Raw genomic sequence first — 27,675 nt, 5'->3', positions numbered from 1 at the left:
ACATAGAACACACAATTTAAGATAACATAACATAAGATAAGATAAGATCAGATGTATTGATCCTCCTTGGGAGAAATTCAAATTGACACAGCAGTATACGTGGTAAAACATTTTTTTTTTTAAATAGCAGATTAAGGGTTAAAGTGACAAATACAATAACATACAGTAAACAATCTCTGTGTAAATAAATCTGCAATATATAAATGTGCTATATGCAGAAGTTCCTGAGATTTATATAGGGATTTACATAGTTAAATTAAGAATAGAGAGGTTTTTAGGCCATTTCTTAAAAGAGACTATAGGGTCTGTGCTGCCCTCAGACAGTCAATTAATTAAGTTAATTAATCATTTAACAGGCTTTAAAACCTTTTTTATTCTGGAAGGCTTATTGCCTTCTTAAATCTTATTTTCATTAGCCTATGCTATATGTATGTAAATGAAAGTGCAGTACAAATGAAATGCATTATAGTTATTATTATCAGCCTATTGTTGTTATTATTATTATTAGCTATAATTCATTTAGACGTGTTTTAAACGTTATCTATAAGCTGGTTAAATACCAAGCAGTGGTTGAATCACGTTGTTTGGCTGCTGTCTTTTTGGATAAAGAGCCCCTCATACAGAGCGGCAAAGCGCGTGACTCCTTGTGGCGATCCTGTGAGAAAAAGCGCGCCCCCCCCCCCCCCCCCCTTTTTTTTTTTTTATAAACACGTGAGCGCGCTCGCTCTGTATTGTGTCGTACAAGTGGTGTTTATAGATGAGGCGCGCTCCCGGCTGAGGCGTGACAACGGAAGCGCGTCCACGTATTCACCACCGGCTCCTTGTGCATCATCAAAACACTGGCACGCAGCTTCCTCTGCTGGGATATAGAGAGAGAGAAGAGGACAGCGGGGAATTTAGAGGTTAAATTAAAAACAACAACAGGAGAGCAAAGGAAGGAAGGGAGGTGCATCCATCCTTGCAGCAGCAGCAGAGGCAGCAGCAGCAGTAGTAGTAGTATTGGTAGTAGCAGGAACAGATTCGGGGATATTCCTTGTTGGTTTTGCTCAGTGCTCCACACACACACACACGCACGCACGCACACACACACATACATACACACACACACACCTTTTGCCTTTGAGCCGCCAAGCAGCGAGGAGGAGAGGAGGACCACACCACAGAGGAGGCGCAGAGAGGCGGAGGACCATGGAGGGGATGCAGGCATACGGAGCCGGGAAAGCCGGAGGAGCCTTCGACCCTGTCACCTTCTTCCAGCAGCCTCAGACCATTCTCCGCATAGTGTCTTGGGTGAGTGACCGCTCCAGCGAGAGAAAGACAAATAAAACATTAATGGCTTTATTAGTGGCTGCTTAAACCACTGCTAAATAACCTTATAGTCATAATTTACTTGTGCGTACCTGAAATTAGGATTTGAATCATCTTCTTTGTAAGTTAATTGTTTGGCACAGTGAGGTATGATAGCTCATCCAAGTTAAAAATTATAAAAAAAAATATCCCATAAGGAGTCTATATCTAATCATCAGCATCCTTATGTTATTCCATCCATACTATAATCTCAAATAAGCCTATTGTGTGTTTGTTGTATGCTGAGTTTACATTGAGCGGATGTAGGCCCAGACTGGATCCTAATCACTGATTATAACATGTATAGTCTTTTAATCAGTTATTCATGACCGAGTTATGATCTCATAAGGAAATAATGTAATAACAACTGGCCACCCTCCCTTCTCCAAGGAGGAGGAGCATTAATGACAAAATGAATAGAAACAGTAGGCCTCCACTTTTAGTAAGGATTGTAAACAAGTGGCAACAAAAGTCTGCAAAACTACAAAGCAGCCACTCCACTCCAGACTATAGCCACAATTAAATCATGACTCTTGGTAGGGTATCTTTTTATCTAAATGTGCATTTTGGCATCTAATATCATCTTCTTTTGGGACAAGGAAAATAGAAGTGCTTTAAAAAGGACACCAGAAGGATATACACCACTTTTAAGCCACAAATGGAAATGATTCAATTACAGGGAGAGAAAGAATCTCTGCCACTTTTCTGTAAGCTATTTCTGGTTTAATAAATGGCATTGAAGATTAATTTCTTTGATGAAATGTAAACAGGATATAAAATGATTTCTTATTATTTGTTTCATATATACAGTTGAGTTTATAGCCACTGGGCCTGTAGTGCACCGGTTGCAGGAGTGACAATATCTCAGATTATTTATATTTGGCAAAATTGTTTCATCTGCTTGCTGTGAACTTGCTGTGTTTATATTGTCTTATTTCACCTTTTCTCCACCGTGTTATTTCTTCTGGAGTAATGTGTAACTTAAGTAGACACAGAAAGTAAAAGCTGCCTGCTTGTCGTCACATCTGTTTGCATCAGGTTACAGGTTACAGGTATTACAGGAAGGCCACTCTTACCAAGCTCCTCGTTTTACAGCACAAAGTTGTATTGTTGGGGTCATTTCTTATTTGTGTGTGTGGGGCTGCGTGTCCTTAAATAACACCCTCTCAGTTATGCTGAAGGGATAAAGAGGCAGGTTTAGTGCGGATACTCTTGCTGGCATGTTAGCAGCAAAACAGTTAGGTTAAAAATGACTGATTTATACTTTAAATGTGTCCCAAGTCAATAATGAACAGCAAATAGAGCTTTTTGGTGGAAAATAAAGCTTTCCTTAAATACTATATGTCACTCTGTATTGGGGACAAGAAAAATAAATAGTTACAAGAAATGTTAACAGTTTACTATCAAGTATTGCGATACAATGGCCCAATTTCTGACCCTTGTGACTAAAGTGTGACTGATAGTTAACATAACGTTCGCATAAAACACAAACTGTATCGTTCAAATATAAGCCGTGAGAAAGAAGTGTGGAAATAGGTTGTGGTTGTGCTCTGCAGAGGCAGTGAGGACAAGTCATGTGGTCATTTAATGCACCGTGAACGACTTCATATTTCATGAAAGTTGCTCATAGCTGCTGAGTTTTATTGTTATACCCCAAGTTATGTACTATTAGACATCATATTGTATTATATTCATGTGATATACAGCTGCATGCAAGGGAACAGCATCATCTTTCATTTAACATCATCTTTTTGTAGTTGGTGCATGGTGTATAATATATAATATATATGTCATATGAATAGTTTTTAGTGCTGAGAATGGCTGTCAATTTGTGAAAGGCTACATAACACAACATATTAACATACTGCAGCTACTGTCAGTGCAAACATTGGTGCCTCAACCTTTATATTTGTTATGTTTAAGAGTTTAAGGTTTCATTTTTCAAACCCAAAACTCAGTGTGATGAAAGCATATGATATAAAGAGTACAATCCATAGCTGTAAATTATTCTTATTCTTATTATGTATATAAATATGTAGATTTTTTAAAATTAATCAACCCAATTGGCCATATAATATCAATAAATGTCCATCAGAGCTTTTCCAGAGCTTTAAGTGAGGTATTAAACCTCGTCTTGCTAGTTCCCCCCAAAAAATGTAAGTGATATTTCGCTTGATAAAAGATTTAAAGGACTCATTGATCATCAAAAGTGGCTACCTGAGAGACTCATAGACAGTTTCAGCTCTAACTTTATTGCTCCGCTCCTTTAACTACTCAATCTGTGGGGCGTTAAACATTAAAACGTTGATTTAAAGTTCAAGTGTTTTCACAGAAATAGAGTAAATGGAAGAAAAAAGATGAGCCTGCACACTAATACAGGTATGGAGTGACTTTGTGGGCCCTGTCTGATGTCCCACCCCCCACCTCTTACCCCCTACCCCCCTGCCAGGTGTCATCAGACCAACAGCATATCTCCATAGTAACAGCCACGAGTTGTGATGTTTTGTGTGATGGTGCTAATACCCAGTCTGCAGTGGACTGTGGGGGTGGAAACTATCAGCACTTAAAACATTTGGTAAGGAGGGGGTGTCAAATGTGTGTGTGTGTGTGTGTGTGTGTGTGTGTGTGTGTGTGTGTGTGTGTGTGTGTGTGTGTGTGTGTGTGTGTGTGTGTGTGTGTGTGTGTGTGTGTGTGTGTTGCATGACCATACTCGGAAAGTATAGATGGAGCAGTTTATGAATGGTGGTTGAAGGTTCTCTCTGTCTCCCACTTCTTCACTTCCTACGAGGGCTGTATGTGAAGGTGATAATGAGTGAGGCGTGTGCATGTGTGTGTGTGTGTGTGTGTGTGTGTGTGTGTGTGTGTTTGTGTGTGTGTGTGTGTGTGTGCGTGTGTGTGTGTGTGTGAGTGATTAAGCCTCAGGGAGTCAGTCCAGTATGCCTGTGATGATGCATGGAGGAGAGAAGAGCAATTTAAACAAAGTGACAGATGGATGGGTGTGATCATTTCCTGTAGGACTCAAAAAATAATAATGATGAAATTTATTTTCATTTATTGTTATTATTAATTCTGAATCAAACAGAATGGAGTCGACCTGACATGCATATTTCCCCCTAGGGATCTACTTTTGCTTTTTAAAGCACTTTTAGCTTTTAAAACAAAATTACTTTTCAATCTTTGCTTTTTTTTTTACTTTTTAAAACATTTTTTTGTGAGTGTAGCTTCTTAAATTATGCCGCTCTTCAAAGATTAGGGTTATTACCAGGGCAACATCTTCATCTTCATTTATCAAATCGTGAAGCACAACTAAATGTGCTACAAGTTTAGATCTGCTTTGTGCTTTCCTCTGATAAAGAAGCATCTTTACTTTCAACGTGCTAAAAGCAGAGTTTCAGTCGGCCCGCTGGGTAAATATAAAGATTAGAGTTCACCTCTTAACTCAGCACAAAAAGAAAGTGATATTTTTTCTCTCTGTGTTTTTTTATTCTTTGAAAGAGGAAGAGGGTTAACGCAAATATACACTCACTTTCAGGATGCATGTTTATGCAGCTGCCACCTTTGTGCACATACAAAGTGATAGTAAGGTTCTCCTGCATGTACATAGTTTATCAAAGGTTTCTCTCTCACCCCTAAAAATGCTGACTTTTATCACTAGTTTGAACAGTAGAGCTATTTCGAAACATGATTTTACAGGCTGATTAACTGTGAGCTTATGAAGCCAAATATGTACTTAGAAACACTACTGTTCTGAGTGTTCTTACATAAGTAATGTGGATTAACATTTTATTTTTAGTTGTGATGCTGTTTAGCATTTCAGAGGTCAGGAAATGCCGTAATCGGTGAGTAACTACTTGATATTAGCAACACAAACACAAACTGCAATGCAGCACATTCTGTCAGCTCCGTGTAAAACAGGAAGTCACAACGCAAATAGATTGTTATCGTCTACACGTCAGAAATTAGACATATGGTTTGAAAGTCATTTTCGTAAGATATACGTTGATTTCTGTGCTTGCGGTAGTGATGTTTCAGCTAATCCTGTTTGTATCTTTGCATTAAACTTTCACAAATGAGTCTAGAGTATAATTCAACTTTCTATCAGTCAGGGTTCCTAATACTGTTTGGTATTTGGCTAGTCGGTGTTAGTAACTCCCTAAACTCTTCACTCATTGGTCAGCACACTGCAATGGGAATAGATTGTATTGTCTTGTGTGGTAAACCTCACCCAGACAAATGCTCTTGAGTACAGTGTGAATATTAAAGCATCTATGTGATCACATCTAGTGCACGGAGCAGTTGTGTTGGCATAAGGACAGCGGTGATGTTCATTTGGTTGAACATCTGTGTTTTGGTCATTAAGGTTTTACACTGCTTGATTAGACGCATATAAATGGGATTCTAGTCGCTGTAATTTTAGTTTACGAGGCTTTTATAGTAATTTGGATTTACGTGTAAATCTGACATAGAAAAAGTGCCACTTGAGCTAGCCACGGCCTCGATGAACAGAGGCCTGCATGTCCTGCTATGCTCACAACGGATGCTGGCAGCACAGGTTGGTGGGTGCAGTGGATCGAGGGAGTGGTGGGCGGTGAGAATGAAAAGTGTTGGAAACAGGGACTCATCAAGCTATCTGCAGTAGGGATGCTGCTGATGTTCTCTGTGTCTCTGGGTCGCAGCGGCAAAATCTGTTGTTCTTCCAGCACCAGTGCCGTCATTTGACATAGTTGGGGGCAAGGAACGATTACAAGCTATTTCAGCTTGGATTGCTAGTCTCCACCTCTGCGTAGCCAAGGGGCGAACTCTAGATGCCACTCATAAGCAAAACGTCATCGTTGTCCTTGCCTGTATTACAAACTATCTACATTTCCAACACCGAAATTGGCATTCCAAGATAGTGGAAGTGCAGAGGAAGTTATTGACGAGGATACATTTTACAGTGTTTTGGCTGACTTGGATATTCAATCGTATTTATTGAAGCCACAGTGGGTTTGTAGGTTGCACATCAGAAGCTTGCATCATCACTCAGCTTTCTTGGTCAGTGTAGCATGCACTGAGGAATGTATTTCTTCAATTGACCACATTTACCATAAACACTGATTGGACATCCCCAAAAAACACACGGCAAAATGTCACTTTAACAGTCTGACCTCTTTAACTGACAATTGTGCTTTCCTCGTCTTCCTCCCATTCCAACATCGATTTTATTTTACATATGTAAATCTATTTGCAGGCTCTTGAAACTTGCTTGAACATCAACTCTCCATCATTATTTGTCAATGGTACATTGTCATTGCAGTAAAACGCTATTATCAATGCAGTTTAAAGGTGCAGTGTGTAGGATTTAGTGGTGCAGTGGCTGTAAAACTAGCAACACATGTGCAAGGCCCTCTCTAGAGCCAGTGTTTGTTTTGTCCATTCTGGGCTACTGTAGAAACAATATGGCCACCTCCAAGGAGGAGGACCTGCTCCTTATATAGATATGTATGGCTCAATCTAAGCTAACGAAAACACAATGATTCATTTTTTCAGGTGATTATACACTAATTAAAACATACTGATGAACATTATGTCCCTCTTCTGACAAGTCCATTTCGCTAAATGTCACTAAATTCTCCATACTGCACCTTTACACAATTCAAGCAAGCTCTAAAGGTGCATTTCTTTGGTACCAAACAGAAATAAACAGAAAACAGTGCACACCTAGAACAACTGGAATAATATATTCAGATTAATAAAACTCAGAAGTGTAGGTTGCAGATGGTTAGATGTGATAATAAGTAATAAATACAAATATTTGACTTGGGCTTGAAAAGGCCACACGAACACTGCTTTGGTTCGCTATATTTGATGGAACGCCCACAACGAATAATAACATAAAATTACATTTATTGCGTTTCTTCTGATCAAAGGTTCAGGTTCAAGCTGGCAATAAGCGCTCCTACTTCTAATACAGCAGCTGGGTCTCAGCACTTTATCTGATCTCTTTTCTTATTGTGGCTGTGTTTTTGTTTTTATTTTATCACATTTTATAATTCACTGTAGTGTGTGCGCACTTTTAATGTCTTATTGCATTTTTTATTGCGTTTATGTTTTATACCTTCTTGGGCACTAAAATGTGAACTAAACTGAACCAAAGTTGCTGTTATTGTGTGATTTTTGTTTTGCCATTTCACTTTAATTGTACAGTTTACTGTAGAGACTAACAGGAAACTAGGAGGTAAAGAAAAGGGGGGGAGGACATGCTGAACCTGTCATAAAAACACATGGAAGAAGTAACTTAGTCCAGATTGCAGTTCCACCCTCACTTGATTCTGTTATGCTCGTCTTTACAAGATTGAGGAACCGTCTGTTTCCTTACAGCACTACAACCTTGTTTTCTGCACTCATCTCATCATGTTCTCGCTAATTGCCACCCAAATTGAAATGGTAAGGGTCAGAGATAAAGGGAGAGCAGAGTGTACGTATGTGTGGTAGAACAGAGCGTGGATCTGAGTGTCGTTCTGTTCTGGCTTTGTGATTACGTCTGTCTCATTGTGTACCCTTGCTACTGCAGTGGCTCTCCTTGAATTGTACTTTGACAAGGTCTCCTCTCTCTCTATCTCTCTCTCCCTCCCTCTCTCTCTATATCCCTCTCTCGCATTACATGAGCAGCTGCTACCATGGTGACAGCAGCAATCAGGTATCCCCAGTCCAGACCAACGCATTGCTGCAGACAATAAGCCCACACACACATCCTCCCTCACACACACAGTATATTATATCCTCCAGCTGTGATCCTGTGTTATTCAAGACTCCGGCCAAATCAATGCTGACGTGTAGTGAATATCACTTTGCATTATCACGTCTATCCGTTTTTTTTTTTTTTACTAATCATTTCAGTTGTTGTTTTTGTCTATTTTTCACCTACATTTCTGTCGCCTGGCATTCATGAATGTATCATAACATTTTTTTTTATTTCATCATTTAACATTTTTGTATTTAGGTAATTTTAATATCTATAGTGACTTATAATGAACATGAACATGAAATATAAGCTTCAAATTCACAAGGAAATATGGAGTGCAAGATTAATAATGATTATAACATGGACCTAATGCTTTTATATGCTCTATTCATTGTTGTTTTAGCTGTAGTGTTACATTTCTAAAGAAAGGATGTAAGCAGATCGGAGGGAGCATGAACATACAGACTTTTTTTTATTGTAGCCTAAAGCTTAACTTAATGTTTTCACTTTTAAACAAGCATCACTTTACGTTATTGGCAACACACACTGGTAGCCCACGCACCGACTGCATTTGGACGTGCATTATCGTGGGTTTTCTTGGTACTAGTGCAGCAATCAGCCTTATTTTGTCCACATACTGAAGTGTAATCACATACTGGACTCGCTGTGTCACTGAAAATCTGTCAATTTGCTCCATAACTGAACGTGAAATTCATTTCACCCTGTAGTCGATGACTAACTCATATTTTCAATATTTTTATGAGGATGGTATTTTACATTTTACAGTGTGAGATTGTGAACATGCTCTGATGAAGGCTGCAGCCACAAAGACCTGGTTAAAATGCTTGTGCTAGGCCATGGTCTGCTGTGTCCTTCTATGTGTGTGTGTGTGTGTGTGTGTGTGTGTGTGTGTGTGTGTGTCTGTGTGTGTGTGGTTATTTCTAATGCTGGATCTAGTGTGAGCTACATTGTGTGAATACCAGGGTGATATGAGGCTGGCTCAATTGTTTGGTCTTTACAAACGATCCAAAAGACCTTTCAGCCAGCACAACAGCAGCTTTAAATCATTCACAACCGGCCAGACTGGAGTGATATGATTTAGGGCGACGCAGAGGCTGTGACGGCTGATTGCAGTGTGTGTGTGTGTGTGTGTGTGTGTGTGTGTTGCATGTCGCAATCACCCGAAAGCTAGAATTTCAGATATGGATTTAGAAGCAGATATAGAGGTAGGTCAGGTAGGAAAAGAGACAGAGCGACAGAGAGAAAGGGAGATTCTGGAGGAAACACATGTATTCACGCATGCATGCACACAGTTTCACAAATATGCACAAACACACACGCGCACACGCACACACATACACACCTCTGGCAATCAGTACCCTTAATGTGCAATTTGTAAGTGACCCTCTGATGGTCACAAGATCAGAAACCCACGTGGTGTCTTTCACAGTGCCTGCTTTCATCACTGCCAGGAGCCTTGTGATCTGTCTTCGGATCAGAGGGGCTAGGGAACCTCCCCACACACACACACACACACACACACACCTAATGAGGGAGAGTCATATATGAAACCGTATCACATGTTCCACTTTACATGGCAGCTTAGCAGCAAGTGAAGAATGTTTAGTGCCATTGGGTTCAAGTATTCACCGCATTTTTTGCACATTTTTCACTGCTGGAAGTCAGTTAATGGTGAATATTTATGGATGTTTTTATCTACGCAAAATGTGACCTGTGAAAAGTAGGAAAGAAACAAAATTGTTCCAAAGATTTGTGCAAAAGTCAAAGGTTTTGAATACTTCAAAGAGCTAAACATCATCTGCCTACTTTCAACATAATTCTCCTGCCCATGGCCCATGAAGGGCAATGCAATGTAAAAAAAAAAAAAGTGAAATATCTTCTGGCGATATTTTATTCGATGTGCATGTGAAGGACATACTCCAGCTTCAGCCATCACAAACCCGGCTGGATTTCTTCTTGCAGCAGCAGAAAAAAGCTCAGTAATCCAATCTGCCCCCTTCCATGTGACATTAAATATAATTGTGACCCTGAAGACGGTGTGTTTTCAAATCCAGGAAATTAGGTCATGCCAAACCCAATCCTTATTTCAAGTAAAGACACTTGTGTGTGTGTGTGTATGTGTGTGTGCGCGCCTGGTGTTTGTATGTGTCACTGCAACAGACAGAGAATCAGTAAGACTTTGGAAAATAAGAGGCACACAGAGAAAGAAAATCTCTGGTGGTGAGTTTATTTCCCAGTGGAGTTTCTCAGGGGAGCTTTAGAAGGAAAAGAAATGTGTCACAACACTATATTCTAGTGGCCCTGCAGGTCCCGCTGTCCTTGTTACAGAAAGTGACAGACTTGCTTCTGTATCTAAATCAAAAACAGTGAGGAAAACAGATCTCTATGATCAACAGGGGCTGTGTGGACTACAATACATTGTTTACAGTATGATTCCAAATTGACCAATACTGGATTTTTAAAAATGTGTTAACAATGTATTGGCAAAAATATGTCATGTATGGATAGATAGATAGATAGATAGATAGATGGATGGATGGATGGATGGATGGATGGATGGATGGATGGATGGATGGATGGATGGATGGATGGATGGATGGATGGATGGATGGATGGATGGATGGATGGATGGATGGATGGATGGATGGATAGATAGATAGATAGATAGATAGATAGATAGATAGATAGATAGATAGATAGATAGATAGATAGATAGATAGATAGATAGATAGATAGATAGATAGATAGATGGATAGATCGATCCAATAGCTCAAAGACTATTCATTATTGCAGTGCTCTGTCATTATCTTATGATGTCATCATTGTAAAGTCTGATGGCTACAGGTACAAAGGACCTCTTGAACCGCTCTGTACTGCAGCTTCTTGTCTACGTATCGTCTAATAGTCGACTGACACATATGCCAATACCATCATGACTGCAACAAGCCAGAGTCAATATAATGACTTTGCTCTTATAAAGAACCAGAAAGATAATAATTTATAACAGAAGATGCGTTAGCCTTGTGAAAGAAAATATAACATTTACCAACTCAAAATTAGCATTAGCATCTTCCAATAATGACAACTACAAAAACAAGTTATTTATTATTTAGTTAGTTATTGACCTGCTGATAATAAATAATGGGTCAATAATTGCAGCAGTAATAGTTTAAAGTATCATGTGTTCTTTGCAGCTCAGATTTTTTAATGCCAAGCGATACATCACATTTATTATGAATGCATTCTCAAGCATGAATATATCTTTTCATCTGTTAACCAAACGTGCAAGAACAACAATATTAACATTATTATTAATATTGATGTTAAAAGAAGACATTTTGTGCAGTAGGAGATGTTTAATGCGTGTTTTTAGTTTAGTTAAACTTTTTTTCATTAGGTTATTGGGTTATTGTCGTGTCAAATGAAGGTTGCGTTTTTTGCACGGTGCCAATCAAATGAATCAAATCAGACGTTGTAAAGCAGGTTGCTGCTGTCATAAGAACAGACTGAATTGAGTTAGCTTCAGTAGTTTCACTCAAAATAACAAGAAGATCCATTAAATTACATGGGACATAAATATAAGTTTAAATTTGCTGCACTGCACAAAATGTAATTATGGACAGTAGATAAGTGTGTGTGTTTGTGTGCGGGTGCGTAAGTAAAGTGTGTTAGTGTGTTTATTTATGCAGTAAGAGAACGACAAAAGGGATACAGAGAGTTTATGTGTTGTTTGGGTCACTTTTTTTAGTTGCTACGTATCTGTAAAATGAGTTTGGGTGAATTCCTCGCTCTCCACATCTGTTTGGAGAATCCATCAGTAAACAGAGCATCATTATAAATCTACATATTATTGGAAAAGATATTGTTCCCTTACCAAAAACCTTAAATAAATTCTTAAAACTCTATAACAAATACATCATTTCCCATTATAATTCATGACCATGACTCTGGCTACTTCAGCACACTTCAGTGTATTACATAATGTTTTTTAAAAGTGCTTTTTTAAAGACGTTTATCTTTATAATCTAATATCTTGAGCAACTTCCACCAGAGCATCAATATGCACAAGACAGAAATGCAATTCTTCCCTGTCAGGAAATGACTGTGTGTGATAGGAGAGGAAGTATGAAGCTAAAAGTATGAAATATTTCTAAAGAGGCAGAAGAAGTCAAATAAAAACAGAGGTTACTTTTCTTCACAGTTTTTTTAAGCTTAGGGTTTTTCTTATGTGACTTTTCTATTCACACGTACTATTCTACCATCTTACCAACATCATGTGATCGAGCGTGTGTGTGTGTGTATGACTTTGTGTTTTCTGACCTGAATCTTAAAGGAAGCCAGGCATGAATCAGTGGACAAAGGGTGCGTGTGTTTGAGCTATAAGGTTAAGTGTGTGTGTTTGTGTGTGTGTGTGTGTGTGTGTGTGTGTGTGTGTGTGTGTGTGTGTGTGTGTGTGTGTGTGTGTGTGTGTGTGTGTGTGTGTGTGTGTGTGTGTGTTAAAGTGCGCTCATTTTTCTCAAGAGTGCTCGTGGGCAAAGGCAGGGCCAGTAACGAGGAGAGATGGAAGAAGACGAGAAGGGGAGAAAAAGGAAGGGAGGGAGCGATGATGCAGCTGGTCTAAAAATAGCACCGCCTCCATACCCCTTCTGCCCCCAACGCTTCCCTCCGCAATCCTTCCATCTCTTCCTCCCTGTATTCCACCATCTCTTCATCATCTCTCTCTCTCTCCTTAATGAAAAAGGTTGCAGGTATGAAGGAGGAGGTCGGGTTGAAGGAGGGGGGTGGGTGAGGTATTCCTAACCTCTTCCACATCACAAACACACCCTTCCTTCCATGGAGAGAGGTCGTGCATGAGGCTAAAGACTGTCCAAGGAGCAGAGAGGGGATGGAGGGAGGGCGCGAGAGAAAAAGAAAAGGTTGTGCATGCATGCTAACAAACTGCTTCAGTTTGCCAGCAAGAAGCAGACTCCAAATGCCAGCTCATGTTTCCTCTATACGTTCTGTAAAACGCCAAAAATCTTCATTTATTTTACCTTAAAAATGGAAATCAAACCATTTTTTTTACAGCCTTGTAGCACAAATGACCATAATGTACTGCCTCATAGTATATTGAGTCACTTGTAGTATTCCTGATTGTGTGACTCAGGGATTACTTCATCAGGTAGTAAGATTCACAGCTGTCCAACTCTCGAGTTTACGCTCCCTCACTAAATTTAGGTAGAAGACTTACGTTGGAATTTCTTCAAGAGAGCTACCAAAAAGGTTGTATTTTGTCAAGTTACTGTGGATGTTTTGATTTAAAAGGGTTAATATGAAAAGGAAGAAATGCAGGAAAACACATACAGCTGTTAACTGGGGCATCATTTGGATAAAACAGGGCATGGACAACAGGGAATACCCTCAAAGAACAATACAATATCAGAATAAGGTGACTTGATTTCCAACTTTGTTCCCCCTCTCACACACACACACACACGCACACACACACACACACACACACACACACACACACACACACACACACACACACACACACACACACACACACACACACACAGAGTTTATCTCAGTGACCTCAGTCTTGAAATAACGAACTCTGTGTCAAGCAAATTTAATAGAGAATAGTTCTGCTTCGGTTTGCACTTCACATTTTGAGTACTGTGTGTTGGCAGTGAAAATATGTTTCCCCCCCAAGCGTGGAGCAGCGGACAGTGGAAAAAGCTTGATGACTGGCTCGAAAGCAGATAAAGAAAGAACAGTTGAAGAGTAAAAAAAAAAAAAAAAAAAAAACTGTGCTGTAATCCTCATCATGACTGACATCCTTGTCTCCTCCCGGCCAAGTTGTTGGCATCCGTGGTCAGGGCTTGTCAGTGGAAGTGTAGCCTGTTGTGTGCTCTCCTTTTGTAACGCTGTCATTTATCACACAAACACAGACGCAACAGCTGGGTAAACCATCCACCAACCCAAAGGTTCACTTCAGCTTTCTCTTTTCTCACTTTCACACACACACACACACACACATTCAGAATCCATCACTCACCACCGCAGAAAAATACACACACACACACACACACACACACACACACACACACACACACACACACACACACACACACACACACACACACACACACACACACACACACACACACACACACACACACATTCAGAATCCATCACTCACCACCGCAGAAAAATACACACACACACACACACACACACACACACACACACACACACACACACACACACACTCTGCAGACCAACATAAACACACCCAGCCTCGGTCTTATCCAGACAGAACCAGCTCCCTGGAGGTCGGGTCTGAGGAGTTGTCAGTTGGATGGAGTTGTCTGATCCTTTGCTATCAACTGAAGTACAAAGTAGACCGCTACGCTGCTCTGTGGGGTAGAATACTAACACTGTGGGTGTCTGTATGCGTGTGTGTGTGTGTGTGTGGTCTCATATTTCTGGCCTCGGAAAGGGTGTTTTCTGATTGGATGCTCCCCCCTGTTAAGACAGGAGAGGAGAGGAGAGGAGAGAGGAGGATTAGATGGTATCTTAGTAACCTACTCCTTTTATTGACTCCATTTTGTAGCCTTTTGTATCTCCAATCCTCCAGGCGAAGGCAGACAGAGAGGAGAGCAGAATAAAAGGAGAAAATGAGTATGAGTGTGAAAGGGGACGGGAAAGCGGTAGAAATGCAGAGGCAATAGAGGAGTGAGGGATCAGATGCTCCTCCCAAGATTGACTCCATTTTGTCGCTGTCATCTATCCCTCTCTCTCTCTCTCTCTCTCTCTTCTCAAGCTCTCCAGTACGTTCCAGCAATTGAATGAAACACAGCATTAAATTTCAAGTTGTCGCCATGCATTTTTTCAAATTAAACACTTGTTTGAAAAGGATTTCATATATATAGAGGACAGTGTAATCCACCTGATGAATTAAACACAGGAGCAGCTACAGACACGATACTTTAAAATGCATTTGGAATAATTGATTTTCAGTGCTTCAATGTATTGAGTTACTTATCCATCTGCAGTCCAGGACCATTTCTGCTTCTGTCACCTTTTAAACTGTCCTTGCTAAAGCCAAAATGTTCAATGCATGGTTTCCTTTTTACAGTAAACTCAGCTGCAAGTCTGAGTTATCATTTAGTTTTTTTCTTAATCAATTTTTTTGCCAATAAAATGTCAGAAAAAAGTGAAAAAAGTTCATTATAGCATCAAATGTTGGCATTTTCTCAAAAAAAAAACCCCTAAAACTTATCAAAGTAGTTTAGTAGTTTAATTTTCTATTGATCGACTAATCATTGCAGCCATTGAGAGTTTACTTGTGGGAGTGGGCGGCATGGTATGTGACCGATGTAGACCACACAGAGACTCCTGCAGTTTAGACTTTGTAGGTGGATCCTGGTGAAGATTGGTTCTTTCATCTTTCAGATTTCCTACTGTGGATGAGGGCTCCAACAGTGTCCTTTTTTAATATAACCACTTAGTGCCAGCAGGATCCGAAATGTTCAAATCCTACGTTGAAGGGCTTTAAAGGAAAGCATGAGAACTTAAGGAAAGGAAATGTTTCAAAAATATCGATGTCGACCTAAGCACAGTTTTCCTTTCAAAGATTCTGGTGATGTAGAGAAGAAACAACCATGTAATGTAGAAATCAGAGCTTATAATGCTGGTATCCACACACAGCTCCGACTCTGAAGAGCATTATGTGATGCTATGAAAATATTGACGAGGTTTTTTGAACCAGAGTTAGATTCAAGGTAATTTGCATCTATAGTCCCTCGGCAGAAAAGACAATCAATAAGCTCAAGACAACAGCATATCACAGTAGATGTAATGAATAGTACTTTTACAGATGTTTAAGGGCCGTAAAATCTTCATTTAAGAATGACACTTTTTACTGTTGATATACTGATTACATTTCTAAAACATATATTTTCACATAACACAAGTGGCAACCATATATTGCAGTATATATTCACATCTCTGTTAGTTCAGTAGCAGAATAGCAAAGCACATTTTTTCACTGTCAAATTCCGTATTTAAAGAGAAAACCTGGAGGCGGGTTAAGCAAAACTGTTGACATGAGGGATTATTCATAAAACTCCCCCGCAGGGTTGTCGTGACACTGTGGGTTGAGAGCGTCGAAGTGTTTTCTTATTCATAAATTACCTGACCAAATATATCATCTGTCTATGACAAGTGGTGTTCTTTTAGGCAGTAAAGAGCTTTTATGAGGTACTTACAAAATGGGGAGAAGAGGGTGAGGTGGCTTATTTAAAAACACCAACCTGAGCAGGAAGTTCAGATTAGTGAAAAAATATTTTACATCCACATATTTATGGACAATAGCAGACAAATGTGCATTAAAACGCATTAATGTCCAATACTGTGCAATATTAGTGATTCATGTATACCTCTAATTGCAATTTAACTGTGCAATATACATATAATATACATATATATATATATATATATATATATATATTCTTCCACTTTAATCTGTGCAATAACAATATCATCTCTGGTGTATTACTACTCAATACCTGTATTATTCTTTTAAATAATGTAAATAATGTCAGGTTTATTTTATTATATATCTTTTATTACTATTGTTCTTATTGTTTTTCTTATTGCTGCTCTTCTATTTTACTGTCCACTTTCTGCTGTAATTATGCACATTTGCCCATCGTGGGACAAAAAATATCTTAATATCTAATCTTATCTTACTTTAAATATTAAAAATCCCACTGCTGTAAAATTAGTATTGTGAGATGATGATGATGATGATGATGATGATGATGATGATGATGAAATATCTTCATCATTGTACTATTCTGCAAGTATGCATGCAAGTCCTGTAGCATATTTTTTAAGACTTTGATTTAAGGTACATTATTGACCAATAATGTCAATTATCAGTCACATGGTAATCAGTGACATCATGCTTTACCCTGTATCAAGTAATACATGTTACATATACTAGTATTCACCTTGAGACAGGATTATTCAGCAGTTGTTCCATTATGAAATTGTTATAGTCCCTTAACCCTTACATACTGTTCATATCCTGACTCATAATTAGTCTCTACACCAATTCACATTCATGAATTCACCGTCAGCCATTAATAAATGTTTGATTAATCCTTAGTGAAGCTGTCAGAGAACAAACATGGTGTATTATAGTTATCCATGGAAAAAAAAGACAGTCACAATCACTATTTTATAGTCTAGGAGAAAATTGTATAGAATATGATAAATACAACATGTTTGAATGATGATTTTTCTTAATAAACAGGTCAAATTTGTACATTTGCAAATATAAAAATGTTAACTTTATTGTGTCACTTGACATCTATGAACTGATATCTTCACAAACTAAAAAAGCACCATACCGACAAGAAGTTAATACAGTGGCTGGTTTGTGCTTATTCAAGGAGCGAATGTGATACAATTGCTGCAGTTTAGACAGAGGCTTATTCTGATGTGCATCAAGGTGCTGCAGGTGGGTGGGTTTATACAGAAAACAGTAAATGCAGTTATTTTATGATGCAGGGTTTCTACACTGTTGTTGTTTGAAACTCTTAACAGTAAAAATGAAGAAAGAAAGATCCCTTATATCCTTAAAAGGTATCCTTAAAGAAAGAGTTTATCATTTTAGGGAAATATGCTCAATTGTTTTCTTGTTGAGAATCATATCGGTCCAATCAATATGAAGCCAGCAGCTGCTTAAATTTAGCTTAGCATAAAGACTGGAAATAGTGGGAAAGAGTTAGCCACTGAATCCTGTAAAAAAAAATCTATAGTTCCTGAAAGTTAATTTCTCTTTTTAATATTTCAGTTTGGGAATAACACAAGCATCATAAAACATGTTCATTTAGAGCTTTACAGGTCCTGATAGGTAGATGTGGTTGTTTTTGGATGGAGCCAGGCTAGCTCCAGTTATTATGCTAATCTCAGCTAACTGGCTGCTGGCTATAGCTCCATATTTAGCAGACAGATGTGAGAGTATGTGTAATCCTTTAATGGACTATTTTATTAAAGTAGTAGTAGTAGTAGGCCTACCATGCTATATGCAAGGGCTGCCTTTTCTGTCATCCACTTATCCCTTTCTTTCTTCTCCTCTGCAGCTCTTTTCCATCGTGATCTTCGGCTGCATCGCCAATGAGGGCTACGTCAACCCCGTCAAAGAAGAGAAGGAGTACTGCATCTTCAACAGCAACCAGAACGCCTGTAACTATGGCGTCTTTATGGGCTCCATGGCCTTCCTCTGCTGCATTGCCTTCCTGGCTCTGGACATCTACTTTCCCCAGATCAGCAGCGTCAAAGATCGCAAGAAGGCCGTGCTAGCTGATATCGCAGTGTCAGGTACCTCATAACAAATTGCCAAGTTACACAATAAAGGAGACACTATCAAAAGTTTGATATTTGAAATAAATCTAACCAAGCAACGCAGGAATCTTTTCTTCCTAAATCACCTCCCTGGACACCTTAAGTTCTTCAGAGTAAGAAGAATTATTGACTAAACCGCACGAGCAAAGCGATGGAACCACGAACAGCCGATTAAAGGGTGTGCTGGGGAATTGATACAAGTGAACAGGGAGAAATAAGTTTTCAAGTTATAGCCCTTTGAAAACAGAATAACAAAGCGCGGAACAGCTTGTAGGTCAATAACACTTAAAGGCTAATGAAGAAAATTACTAGGAGGCAATCAGAGAGCACATGTCATATCAATGGAGTTTTTCTCACTCACTGTAACACTAAAAGACATCCGTACTGTGTTAGAGAGGAGTTACACAAATAGATTTCCACACAAATGTACATCAGTAGCCCAAGGCCTGATACACTTCATGGAAATTTGTTCATAAGGTTTTCAAAGATCTCTATTTGTATAGCTTGTCTATAAAGATGCACCACAAGACACACTTTAATCCCAACAAACAGCAAACCTTAATTTACTATACTCTTGTAGATCTTAGAGCATAGGCTACAAGATTCAGTGGATAATGTGGGAAAAATAAAACCATATGAAACCAATTTAAACTTAAATGAACTTAAAGTATACGGGAGATCAATGCTCCATAGAGTCCAGATGAATGAATACTGTATATTTAATTAAAATGAAATCTCTTTTTTGGGCTTTATGTTTGGCCTCAGAGCGACTCGGGGCTAAACCAGGTCATATCTCGGCCATTATGCTTTGAATTACATGCAGATAGATAAACACATTTCCTTTGATAAACCACCATTTGGGGGTTATATTACAGCAGCTGCAGGTACACTAGGCTTTCCTGTTGCCAACAAAATCTGAGACTCGGTGGGAGGCAGTAACACGACCTAATCAAGAACTGGCAGCAATCAATGCCTGTTGTATCAATGGGAAAGATGAAAAGGGGAAGAGAGAGAGGAGCGGGATCAGTGTGCTAAAGAAAGTTACACCACCACTAGGGGAGCAATATCAAATTCGGACCTTATTCATTTAAATGTCTTTCTTTTAGTGTCTTTGTCAGAACTGCAATGTTGTATAAATATACTGACTAGTGAGTGTTGGGTCCATTGGTAAAGGCAATCTTAAGTGTGTTTAGCCAAAGTGACAGGTAGTTTTACAAAGAATGAAAAAACATAGCTTAAGACAGACACTTGGCTTATCAGTGCATGAAATGGGCTTGCCCGTTTGATGCTGCTGGCTTATTAAGTTATTATAGTAAACACGTTAGCAAATCTAGTCGACACAGGTAAGGCTATAGAGAAGCTAAGAGCTGCATTGAGCTGCTTAACCAGCAGTTCAAAAAAGTGAATGACCACTGTCATATTACACAGAGTCATTTGAGTCAATGATAACATATATAAGATTTAGTCTTCCAAATAAATTGCTTTAACACTGAAGACATGACTAAGAAAGTTATAAAGGGACATTCTGAAATCAGAGGTGTTTTTGCTTTAATGTTGAAACACACATTTCTTTCAGCTGGACTTTTCCTAATGTGACCCACAGTATACAAAAATGGAAATAAACTGCATAATTTTTATTTTTATGCAGCTGATACACATTTTTTATATATGCAAATGTGCAAAATTTGACCTGTGTTAATTAAAAAAGGTTAGGGTAAAGATTTGGCACATTTTTAGAAATGAGAGCTGTAAAAACACCCTATACACATTTCTTTCAGCTTTTTTTTAATATGCAAATGTGCAAATTGGACCTGTGTTTATAAAAAAGTAATAAGTATTCAATCATGTTCAAATGTTCTCCTGGATCATACAATAGTGATTGTGAATGTCTTTTTTACATAAGACTAATCACACAAAAAATTATGAATGTGAATTGGTGTAGAGACGAATTATGAGTCAGAATATGAACAGTACGTAAGGGGTTAAAACTATTAGTCAGTGACATTTTACTCTCCTCAGTGTTACGTCCATTCCAAAAATAATCTAGTGACCAGGCAGCTGATGCGTACTGCCGTCATTATCATATTCGACTTTCAACCATCATGCGTCTATAGAAAGTTGATTCAGCCTACATGCTGTTTGTCATCAATGCCTTCCTTCCCACTCATGCAGCTGCACCACATTACATGCTACTGCTAAACTGCAGTATTTTGGAAGTGATTCTAGGTTATAAGAATTAGAGAACAGTTTATATTTTCTTTTTTATGTATAAATGTTCCCAGATCGTCAGTACTCCACTCTCATAGAAAAATATGAGCACTCTTTTCAAACAGATAATTGTAGTTTGGTTTGACAAAAAAAGAGAAAGAAGAGGAGCTGTGGGAGACAGAGGGATAAAGGAGGGAAGGAGTTCTCCTGTGCTGCTAACAAGCCACGAGAACATTGTGCTTTGGTGTCTCTGACAATGTGAACTCGGACATGATGACAAAATAGTCAGATGGAGTTGGTTAATGAGGCCATTCCTGTCACAGGCAAAGATTTTATCACTCACACACTCTTTCTGTCTGTTTCTCTTTCTTCCGCCATGCCTATGTTGTAATATGAGATGCTATGTGCCATATCGAAGCGAGGAAACGACTGGTATATGTGTCCTGATCTGACCTGGATATTTCTGATTTGACTTTATCTTCAGTCTCCCTCACTGCCATACTTCCTACTGTAGTATATGTTATAGGGTGATGTTTGAGTCCCCTTAATACACACATCTTCCTCTGGTTTGGTTGTTTGTCTGCTCATTATGTACATGGCTTTCCACAGGGGTCAATCCTAGGTCCCCTGATGTTTTCAGTTGATAGTCTCTACAATATTCTTCATTGTTATACTGATCATAAACAATTTTATTCCCCACTCTAGACTTGCAACCATAGCAGTTTAATTTTCCAGCCATGTCTTTCCTATCAGTTAGTGTCAAACAATATTAAACATGAGCCCAAGACAAAACTTTTCTCGTAGGAGATTTACGAGCAGTGCAACACATGACACCCCTCTACTCTTTGACCCTCAATTCAGATGAGGGTGCAAAGGAAACTTTAAAACCTGGTGCTGGTTGTCTAGTAGCTTTCCTTCGTTTAGTACAGACACATGTAATCCAATTTGAAACTGGCGGCTTCAAATCTGTGTGTTTGATTCTTGCTTTGTTTTTTGGGATCCTCTGTAAGGCAGTGACTATATAGAGATTTTGTTGTTTAGATTATATTTATTTATTAGGACTATTTTAAGGCAATTATAACAAAGACAATTAGGATGCTCGTGTATGGAATGCAGCTGAACTAAGTTAAGTTGTAATGTTTTATCAGTGCATTGACAAGAAAGTATATTATATTCTACTGTTTTAACTCTATAAGAAGTTTATTATTATCGTTATAATTATTATTTTCTAATTGGTATCCACTGTCTCTCTTTGCAGCATTCTGGTCCTTCATGTGGTTTGTGGGTTTCTGTTTCTTGGCCAACCAGTGGCAGGTGACCAAGCATGAAGAAAACCCACTGAGGGAGGGTGGGGATGCTGCCAGAGCAGCCATCACCTTCTCCTTCTTTTCCATCTTCACCTGGGTAAGAACATCCACTATTCATTGAGCCGTAGTTTAACAAAACACAATATAACACAGCAAAGTGGGTGAGTTTATTTAAAGGTTGGTATGGTGCAATGGATAGCCTACAAACGTCCTCCTTTACTTACCAATATAGCCAGTGAGCTATATAAATGTGTATTCCTTGATTACCTTCCCTCCATCTTCCTTGTGGTTAATGTGTGGTTGTGTGTGAACATTCTCATTTTTTTCATGTGTGTACATGTGAACTCAAGAGTGTGTGGATATTGTTCCCAACAGGGCGCCCAGACTCTATTTTCTATGGAGAAGTTAAAGAATGTGTCATTTGAAGAGGAATACACCAAGCTGTTCCCCCCTCAACCTCATCAACCTCCTCTTGTCTGACTCTGCTCTATCTCACCCCCCCTCCCATCTGCATTAACTCTCTGCAAGAGGTTCGAAATACTCATGTTACGTGAATGTGACTGCACTTGTTTAAGGGCACCCTGTAACATCAATGCTGCTGAAAGTGAGCGTATTTGTAAGGCAGCAGTAAGAAGAACAGTTGTACCATCGATGTTTGCAGTAAGATGTATCTTAATGTTTGTGCCTATTGTAGTTAAACAACTTATTTCCTGTTCCAAGTACATTATAATGATAATGTATGTGCAGGTGGGTTGATCAATATCAATGACTCAACAATTACATTGCTAAATGCTGAGGTCCCTGGCCTTAAACACCTCCTTAAATGACTATAACCAATGTTGCAATGAAAGCTCCCTGCACACTGCAATGTTTTAACTGTTTCAAACCAAAAACTGATATTTATATAGATGTTTTATTAAATTATGATACAGAGATGAATCAAAAGCTGAAGAAAAGCATGCACACTGAATGTTTCTTTGGATATATTTGGTTATTAAAGTATAAGGCTGTTGATTTTTTACATTTTTCTCATTGTCAACAAATCTCATGTGCAGACCAACCAATCAACAATGAATTGATGCACTAGTTTCAAGTATCGTGTGTGTATCCAAAACCTGATATATGTCATTCCTCTGAGCCGTAGACCTCTGCTGTAAATGAGCTACACCACTGCACTCGCTAGCTTGTCGTGCTACATATCACAACCATGTAGCTCTCTCAAAAGAACTTTGGTTAAAAAAAAAGACAAGAGGTTGTGATCATTGATGACTACAGAGGTCTACAGCACAGAGGAATTACATATATCGTAAGTCATTGTTAGTTTGGCTCTGCACATGATATTTGTTGACAGTAAGAAAAATACAGAACATTTCCAGCCAAATCCTTTAAATTCTAAGATCACTCATGTATAGTAAGCTTCTGTGTTCTCTACTGTGTGGTTTTCTGTTTTGATAGAAAGTTTATTACTGAGGTAATCCAGATGTAGGACAGGTTCTCATTCTTCCCAGCGGTGGCTTCATCATCAAACCTGGTGCCCTTATACAAGTTCAGTCACAATTGAGAGGACAGGCTTCCACTCCTTTCTCTCATCATTAGCCTGAAGGTTTACAGATTGATTGGTACTGTCTTTTTGCTGTAGAAGGTATAATTGTCAAGGGGAGAGTTTGTAAATTAAAAAAAATGTTTAAAATGTTAAACTAAAAGTGCATTGCTTGTATTTCTCTTTTTTTGATGAAGCTACTTTCAAAGCCTTATCTTCTTTCACTTGACAGCATAGACTACTTTTTCCCCACAGTTTTGTGTATAGTCATGCTTTCACTTTTTCTATCATCTTATTAAATTTAGTTGCTTCACAGCTTCACAATTTAGGCAGGCAGTTTTTAAGACAATTTAACTGAAGTATCAACTGATTTATTGCATATTCGTGGTATTTTTATGGCCTGTAACTGTGCACGTTATTGAGTCATAAATAAGTTTTATTACATGAGTACTCCCACGTCTGCATTGACAAAATCATTACGTAACATGCATCATTGGAGAGCTATGGGTTCAGCCTGTAAGATCATATAATGACTACAATAATTGCCTCTTTTTTATCCCAGAAAGTATGACTTTAATTTTATGCAATCCATCAACCTGATTGAAAATGAGATGCACTTAAGCTGTCCAAATCACAAGTAGGCTGAAGAGATATACTGACAATACAGAGGAGTGTTGTATGAGACTATCAAAGACAATCAAAAGCGTTCACACTAAAGTCGATGCGTCTGCAACATCCGATCGAGCTGAGACACAACAGTAAATAAAACCTCCTCCTGAAACCCTTCAGCACTCATCTTAAATCATCACGACTCTCTCTGTGGTTTTTCTCTCTCTCTCTGCTGTATGTGAATGTCTGTGTTTGCTCCGTCTACCAATGGTATAGCTGGCTTTTATCCCCCAGTTGTCTTGAAACTATCGACAAAAGTGAAAGCCTCAGCTGTTTAATAATGCACACAGACTCTGTTTCATTGCACTGTACCTGTCCCAGTGATGCTGAGGCGGTGTTTCTCTTTATGCAACTAAACAAATAGACAAAATAGCCTTTTTTTTTTTTTTTCACTGCCGCACTTGGAACTAACTTTGCTCTGACTAACTAAATGACTCCTTCAATCTATCTAATGAGCTTCACAAGCTTCTTTCAGCAAACTAATCAATGTTTCCCTTTCTCTCTTCTCCCCAAACCCTCTGCTGTAACACTATTACCTCTCTGCTTCCACATCTATCTCCACACCATTCATCTATCTGTGCATCCTCTTCCTGTCCCCCCTCTTTTATCCCCGACGATCTATCCTATCCCCTCCATCCTCCAAAAGGCGGGCCAGTCCTTCCTTGGCTTCCAGAGATACAAGCTGGGGGCCGACTCAGCCCTCTTCTCCCAGGAGTACACGGACCCCAGCCAGGATGCAGCCGGAGCCCCTTACACCTCTTTCGGTGGGGACGACGTGGAGAGCCCAGAGGGAGGAGGGGGCAAGGCTAACAGCGATGGGGCTTTCGATGGCACCGCAGGTTACCAGCGCCAGGACTACTGAGATATTGAGGGTAGTAGGATCTGGATGAAGTTGCCCATAGTTTCTTATTTAGAGTATGGATTGACTTGTTCCTAACAACATTAACATGCAACATTTAGCTGATAATCTTAAGCCAACGTGACTAACAGAGTTTCAGTAGTCATAGAGGATCTCGTACCTGTGACATTTCAGTTATTGGACAGAGTGTCCCCTGTTAAAGAGGGAGAATTGATCTCTAGGTCAGAAATCTTGGGCAACTTTCCAGATTTGGGGAAAGACAGGTAACAGCTGGGAGTGAGACAAGATGTCAGTTAGGCATGAGCTTGCTACTAGAATAATAGAAAGGGGCATTGGAGATTCATAGGAAGGGGTTTTTAGGATGCAGAAACTCAACACTTTGGGTGTGGTTGAAGTTGTCAGGGAGGGTTTAGGGGGCAAACTGGGGGGGAAGAATCGGGGCAAAAGTTTGCAGTAAAGGTCACCATGTAGCAGATCAGTGCTTGTGACCACATTGCCTTCATCTTCTGAGGTCTGCTGTCAGTCAGCTAAATGACTGCGATCAGTGTTAGTTGAAAAACCCTCAAAGACACACACACACACACTCTACAAACAAACACACTCTACAAACAAACAAACACACACACACACATGCAAGCACACATTCACGGCATATCGATTTTAAACAGAACACGAGTTTCTGCTGACGAAACTCCTTAGAGGTGCATTACAGGATATCAGCGTAGACAAACAAGCAGCAGTGGCATAACCGGCAACTAATCCCCTCAACAGTTTGTGTGCTTGTGTGTGTGTGTGTGTGTGTGTGTGTTGAAAGGTCTCCTTTGGGTTTTTTTAATTATTCGTGGGTGTGGAGCGGTGTGTGTTTTCTTGTTTTCTAGAAGAACCCGCTTTTTCCTCCCTCAATTGTTGCCTTAGTGCTGACTGCCAAGCAAAATCCAACGAACACAGGGCAACATACACCCAACATGCGCAGTATCACAGCTCTCAGTAAAGCTAATTGAGTTTTGTCGCCTTTTTTTGTTCTTAAACACATGCAACTCTGAACAAAACCAAACATTTCTTATCATTGGTGAGCAACCCAAGTTATAGAAAAATTACAGTTTCAAGTCAGCAGGCCTACAGACAGAGAACTTACTACACTGAAGAACTGCAGGTTATTTATCTATTGTGTTTTTCACTTGTTTTCAACAAATCTATAGCTGAGGCAACCATGATCATCCTGAGTATTTATGAACATGCATTGCTTCATTTTCTGAAAGAATAAAGTATATCTATCTCTCTATAAATATATGTAAATCTATAATTCAGTATATTAGAGTGTTTGAAAAAAAAGATTATGCTTTATTTTAGGGCATTATGCTAGTTCTGTATAAAAAAAAGAAAAGACAAAAGAAAGATGATCTATGGTCTGTTGAGTGTTATTGTGACAAGATATATGGTGAGGTCATCACCACGCCTCATCGTTTATGTTGCTTTCAGGGTAAGGAAATGTTTTTATTTTGGGATAATAATACTAACTATTAACAAATACAGCAACAAAAATGTGACCAAATTATCAAAGTATATATGCAGAATATATACTTAATACTGTACATCTGTGTAGACGTAGAAATGTGTGATGTTCCTCTGTGAAATCCGTTCAAAAAGCAAAGTAAGGTTTAAGAAAAAGATTGTGTACAAATCTATGTTTTTGATGTGTTTGATTTTAACCAATAAAAATAAAGAAAATGCTGATAAAGATATGAATGTCTGGTTTGGGATTTTTGTATATTACAGTCACATATTCCACCTGCCATAACTCCACAGAAGTCTTGAGGATTTTAGAGATTTATGATCAACTTTTGGCTTCTTAGTTTACACAGGTGTGTGTGGGAGGTGATGCATCTGCTCACTACCCTCATAATCAAATAACAGTAACTACCAGCAGGTAATGAGCAGTGGTTGGCCTTCATATCAGTGCCATGCCATCTTATTATAGAAATATGTATATAGTTTATTTATACATCAGTAAACTGTCCTATACTTGTCCCATACTTACAAAAAAGTGTCAAAGAACAAAAATACTGCAGATACAAACTCATATAAGTGTTTTCAGTCCAGTTGTGATACTGAACAGCTGCAGTAAAACATGATAATGTGGTGGATGTCTCCCTCTACTGGTGAGATATGTACTTATACTCTTATAACATTGTTATTATATAATAAGGAGAGATTTTCTCTCCACCTCATAGAGAAGTTAGTATTTTTTATAATAAGGAATATGTGTAAATCCCTTCTGATTGCTTTTGCTAATTTTGCTACCAGAGTTTTTTAAGGTGAAAAGGTTGGAGTGCAATAATTAGCGAGGCTTCTCAATAATTAAATGGGAGAAAAAGAAAACAAAAACAGACCTCCAACAAAGGATGAATCTGTTTTCACCCCAATGTAAGTATTAACTCATTATACCAGAAACAGATTAGACAGGCTATTACTGTATTGTGACAGTTCAAATGTACACCCAATTTATTATAAGCCCTAATTGGTGGGTGCAGTAAATACAACTCAAACTTGTAAGTTGACCTCTTTTTGACAGCAGGAAAATTAAAACTAGACAAAATGA

The 27,675-nt window shown here is 38.8% G+C and overlaps 1 protein-coding gene across 1 annotated transcript; it reads left to right on the top strand.

The window, feature by feature from the left end:
* Positions 1–1,188: 1,188 nt before the first annotated feature.
* On the top strand, positions 1,189–25,079 carry LOC133997024 (synaptogyrin-1-like). The gene is made up of 4 exons (XM_062436578.1): positions 1,189–1,290; positions 18,232–18,469; positions 21,960–22,105; positions 24,864–25,079. Exons 1-4 carry the CDS (start codon positions 1,189–1,191, stop codon positions 25,077–25,079), a joined length of 702 nt encoding a protein of 233 aa, XP_062292562.1.
* Positions 25,080–27,675: the final 2,596 nt, after the last annotated feature.

This window comes from Scomber scombrus, chromosome 2 (assembly GCF_963691925.1).
Source record: "Scomber scombrus chromosome 2, fScoSco1.1, whole genome shotgun sequence".
Classification (NCBI taxonomy): domain Eukaryota; kingdom Metazoa; phylum Chordata; class Actinopteri; order Scombriformes; family Scombridae; genus Scomber; species Scomber scombrus.
Note: the sequence above shows the minus strand (reverse complement) of the source record. Positions and strands in the feature narration are given on the sequence as shown.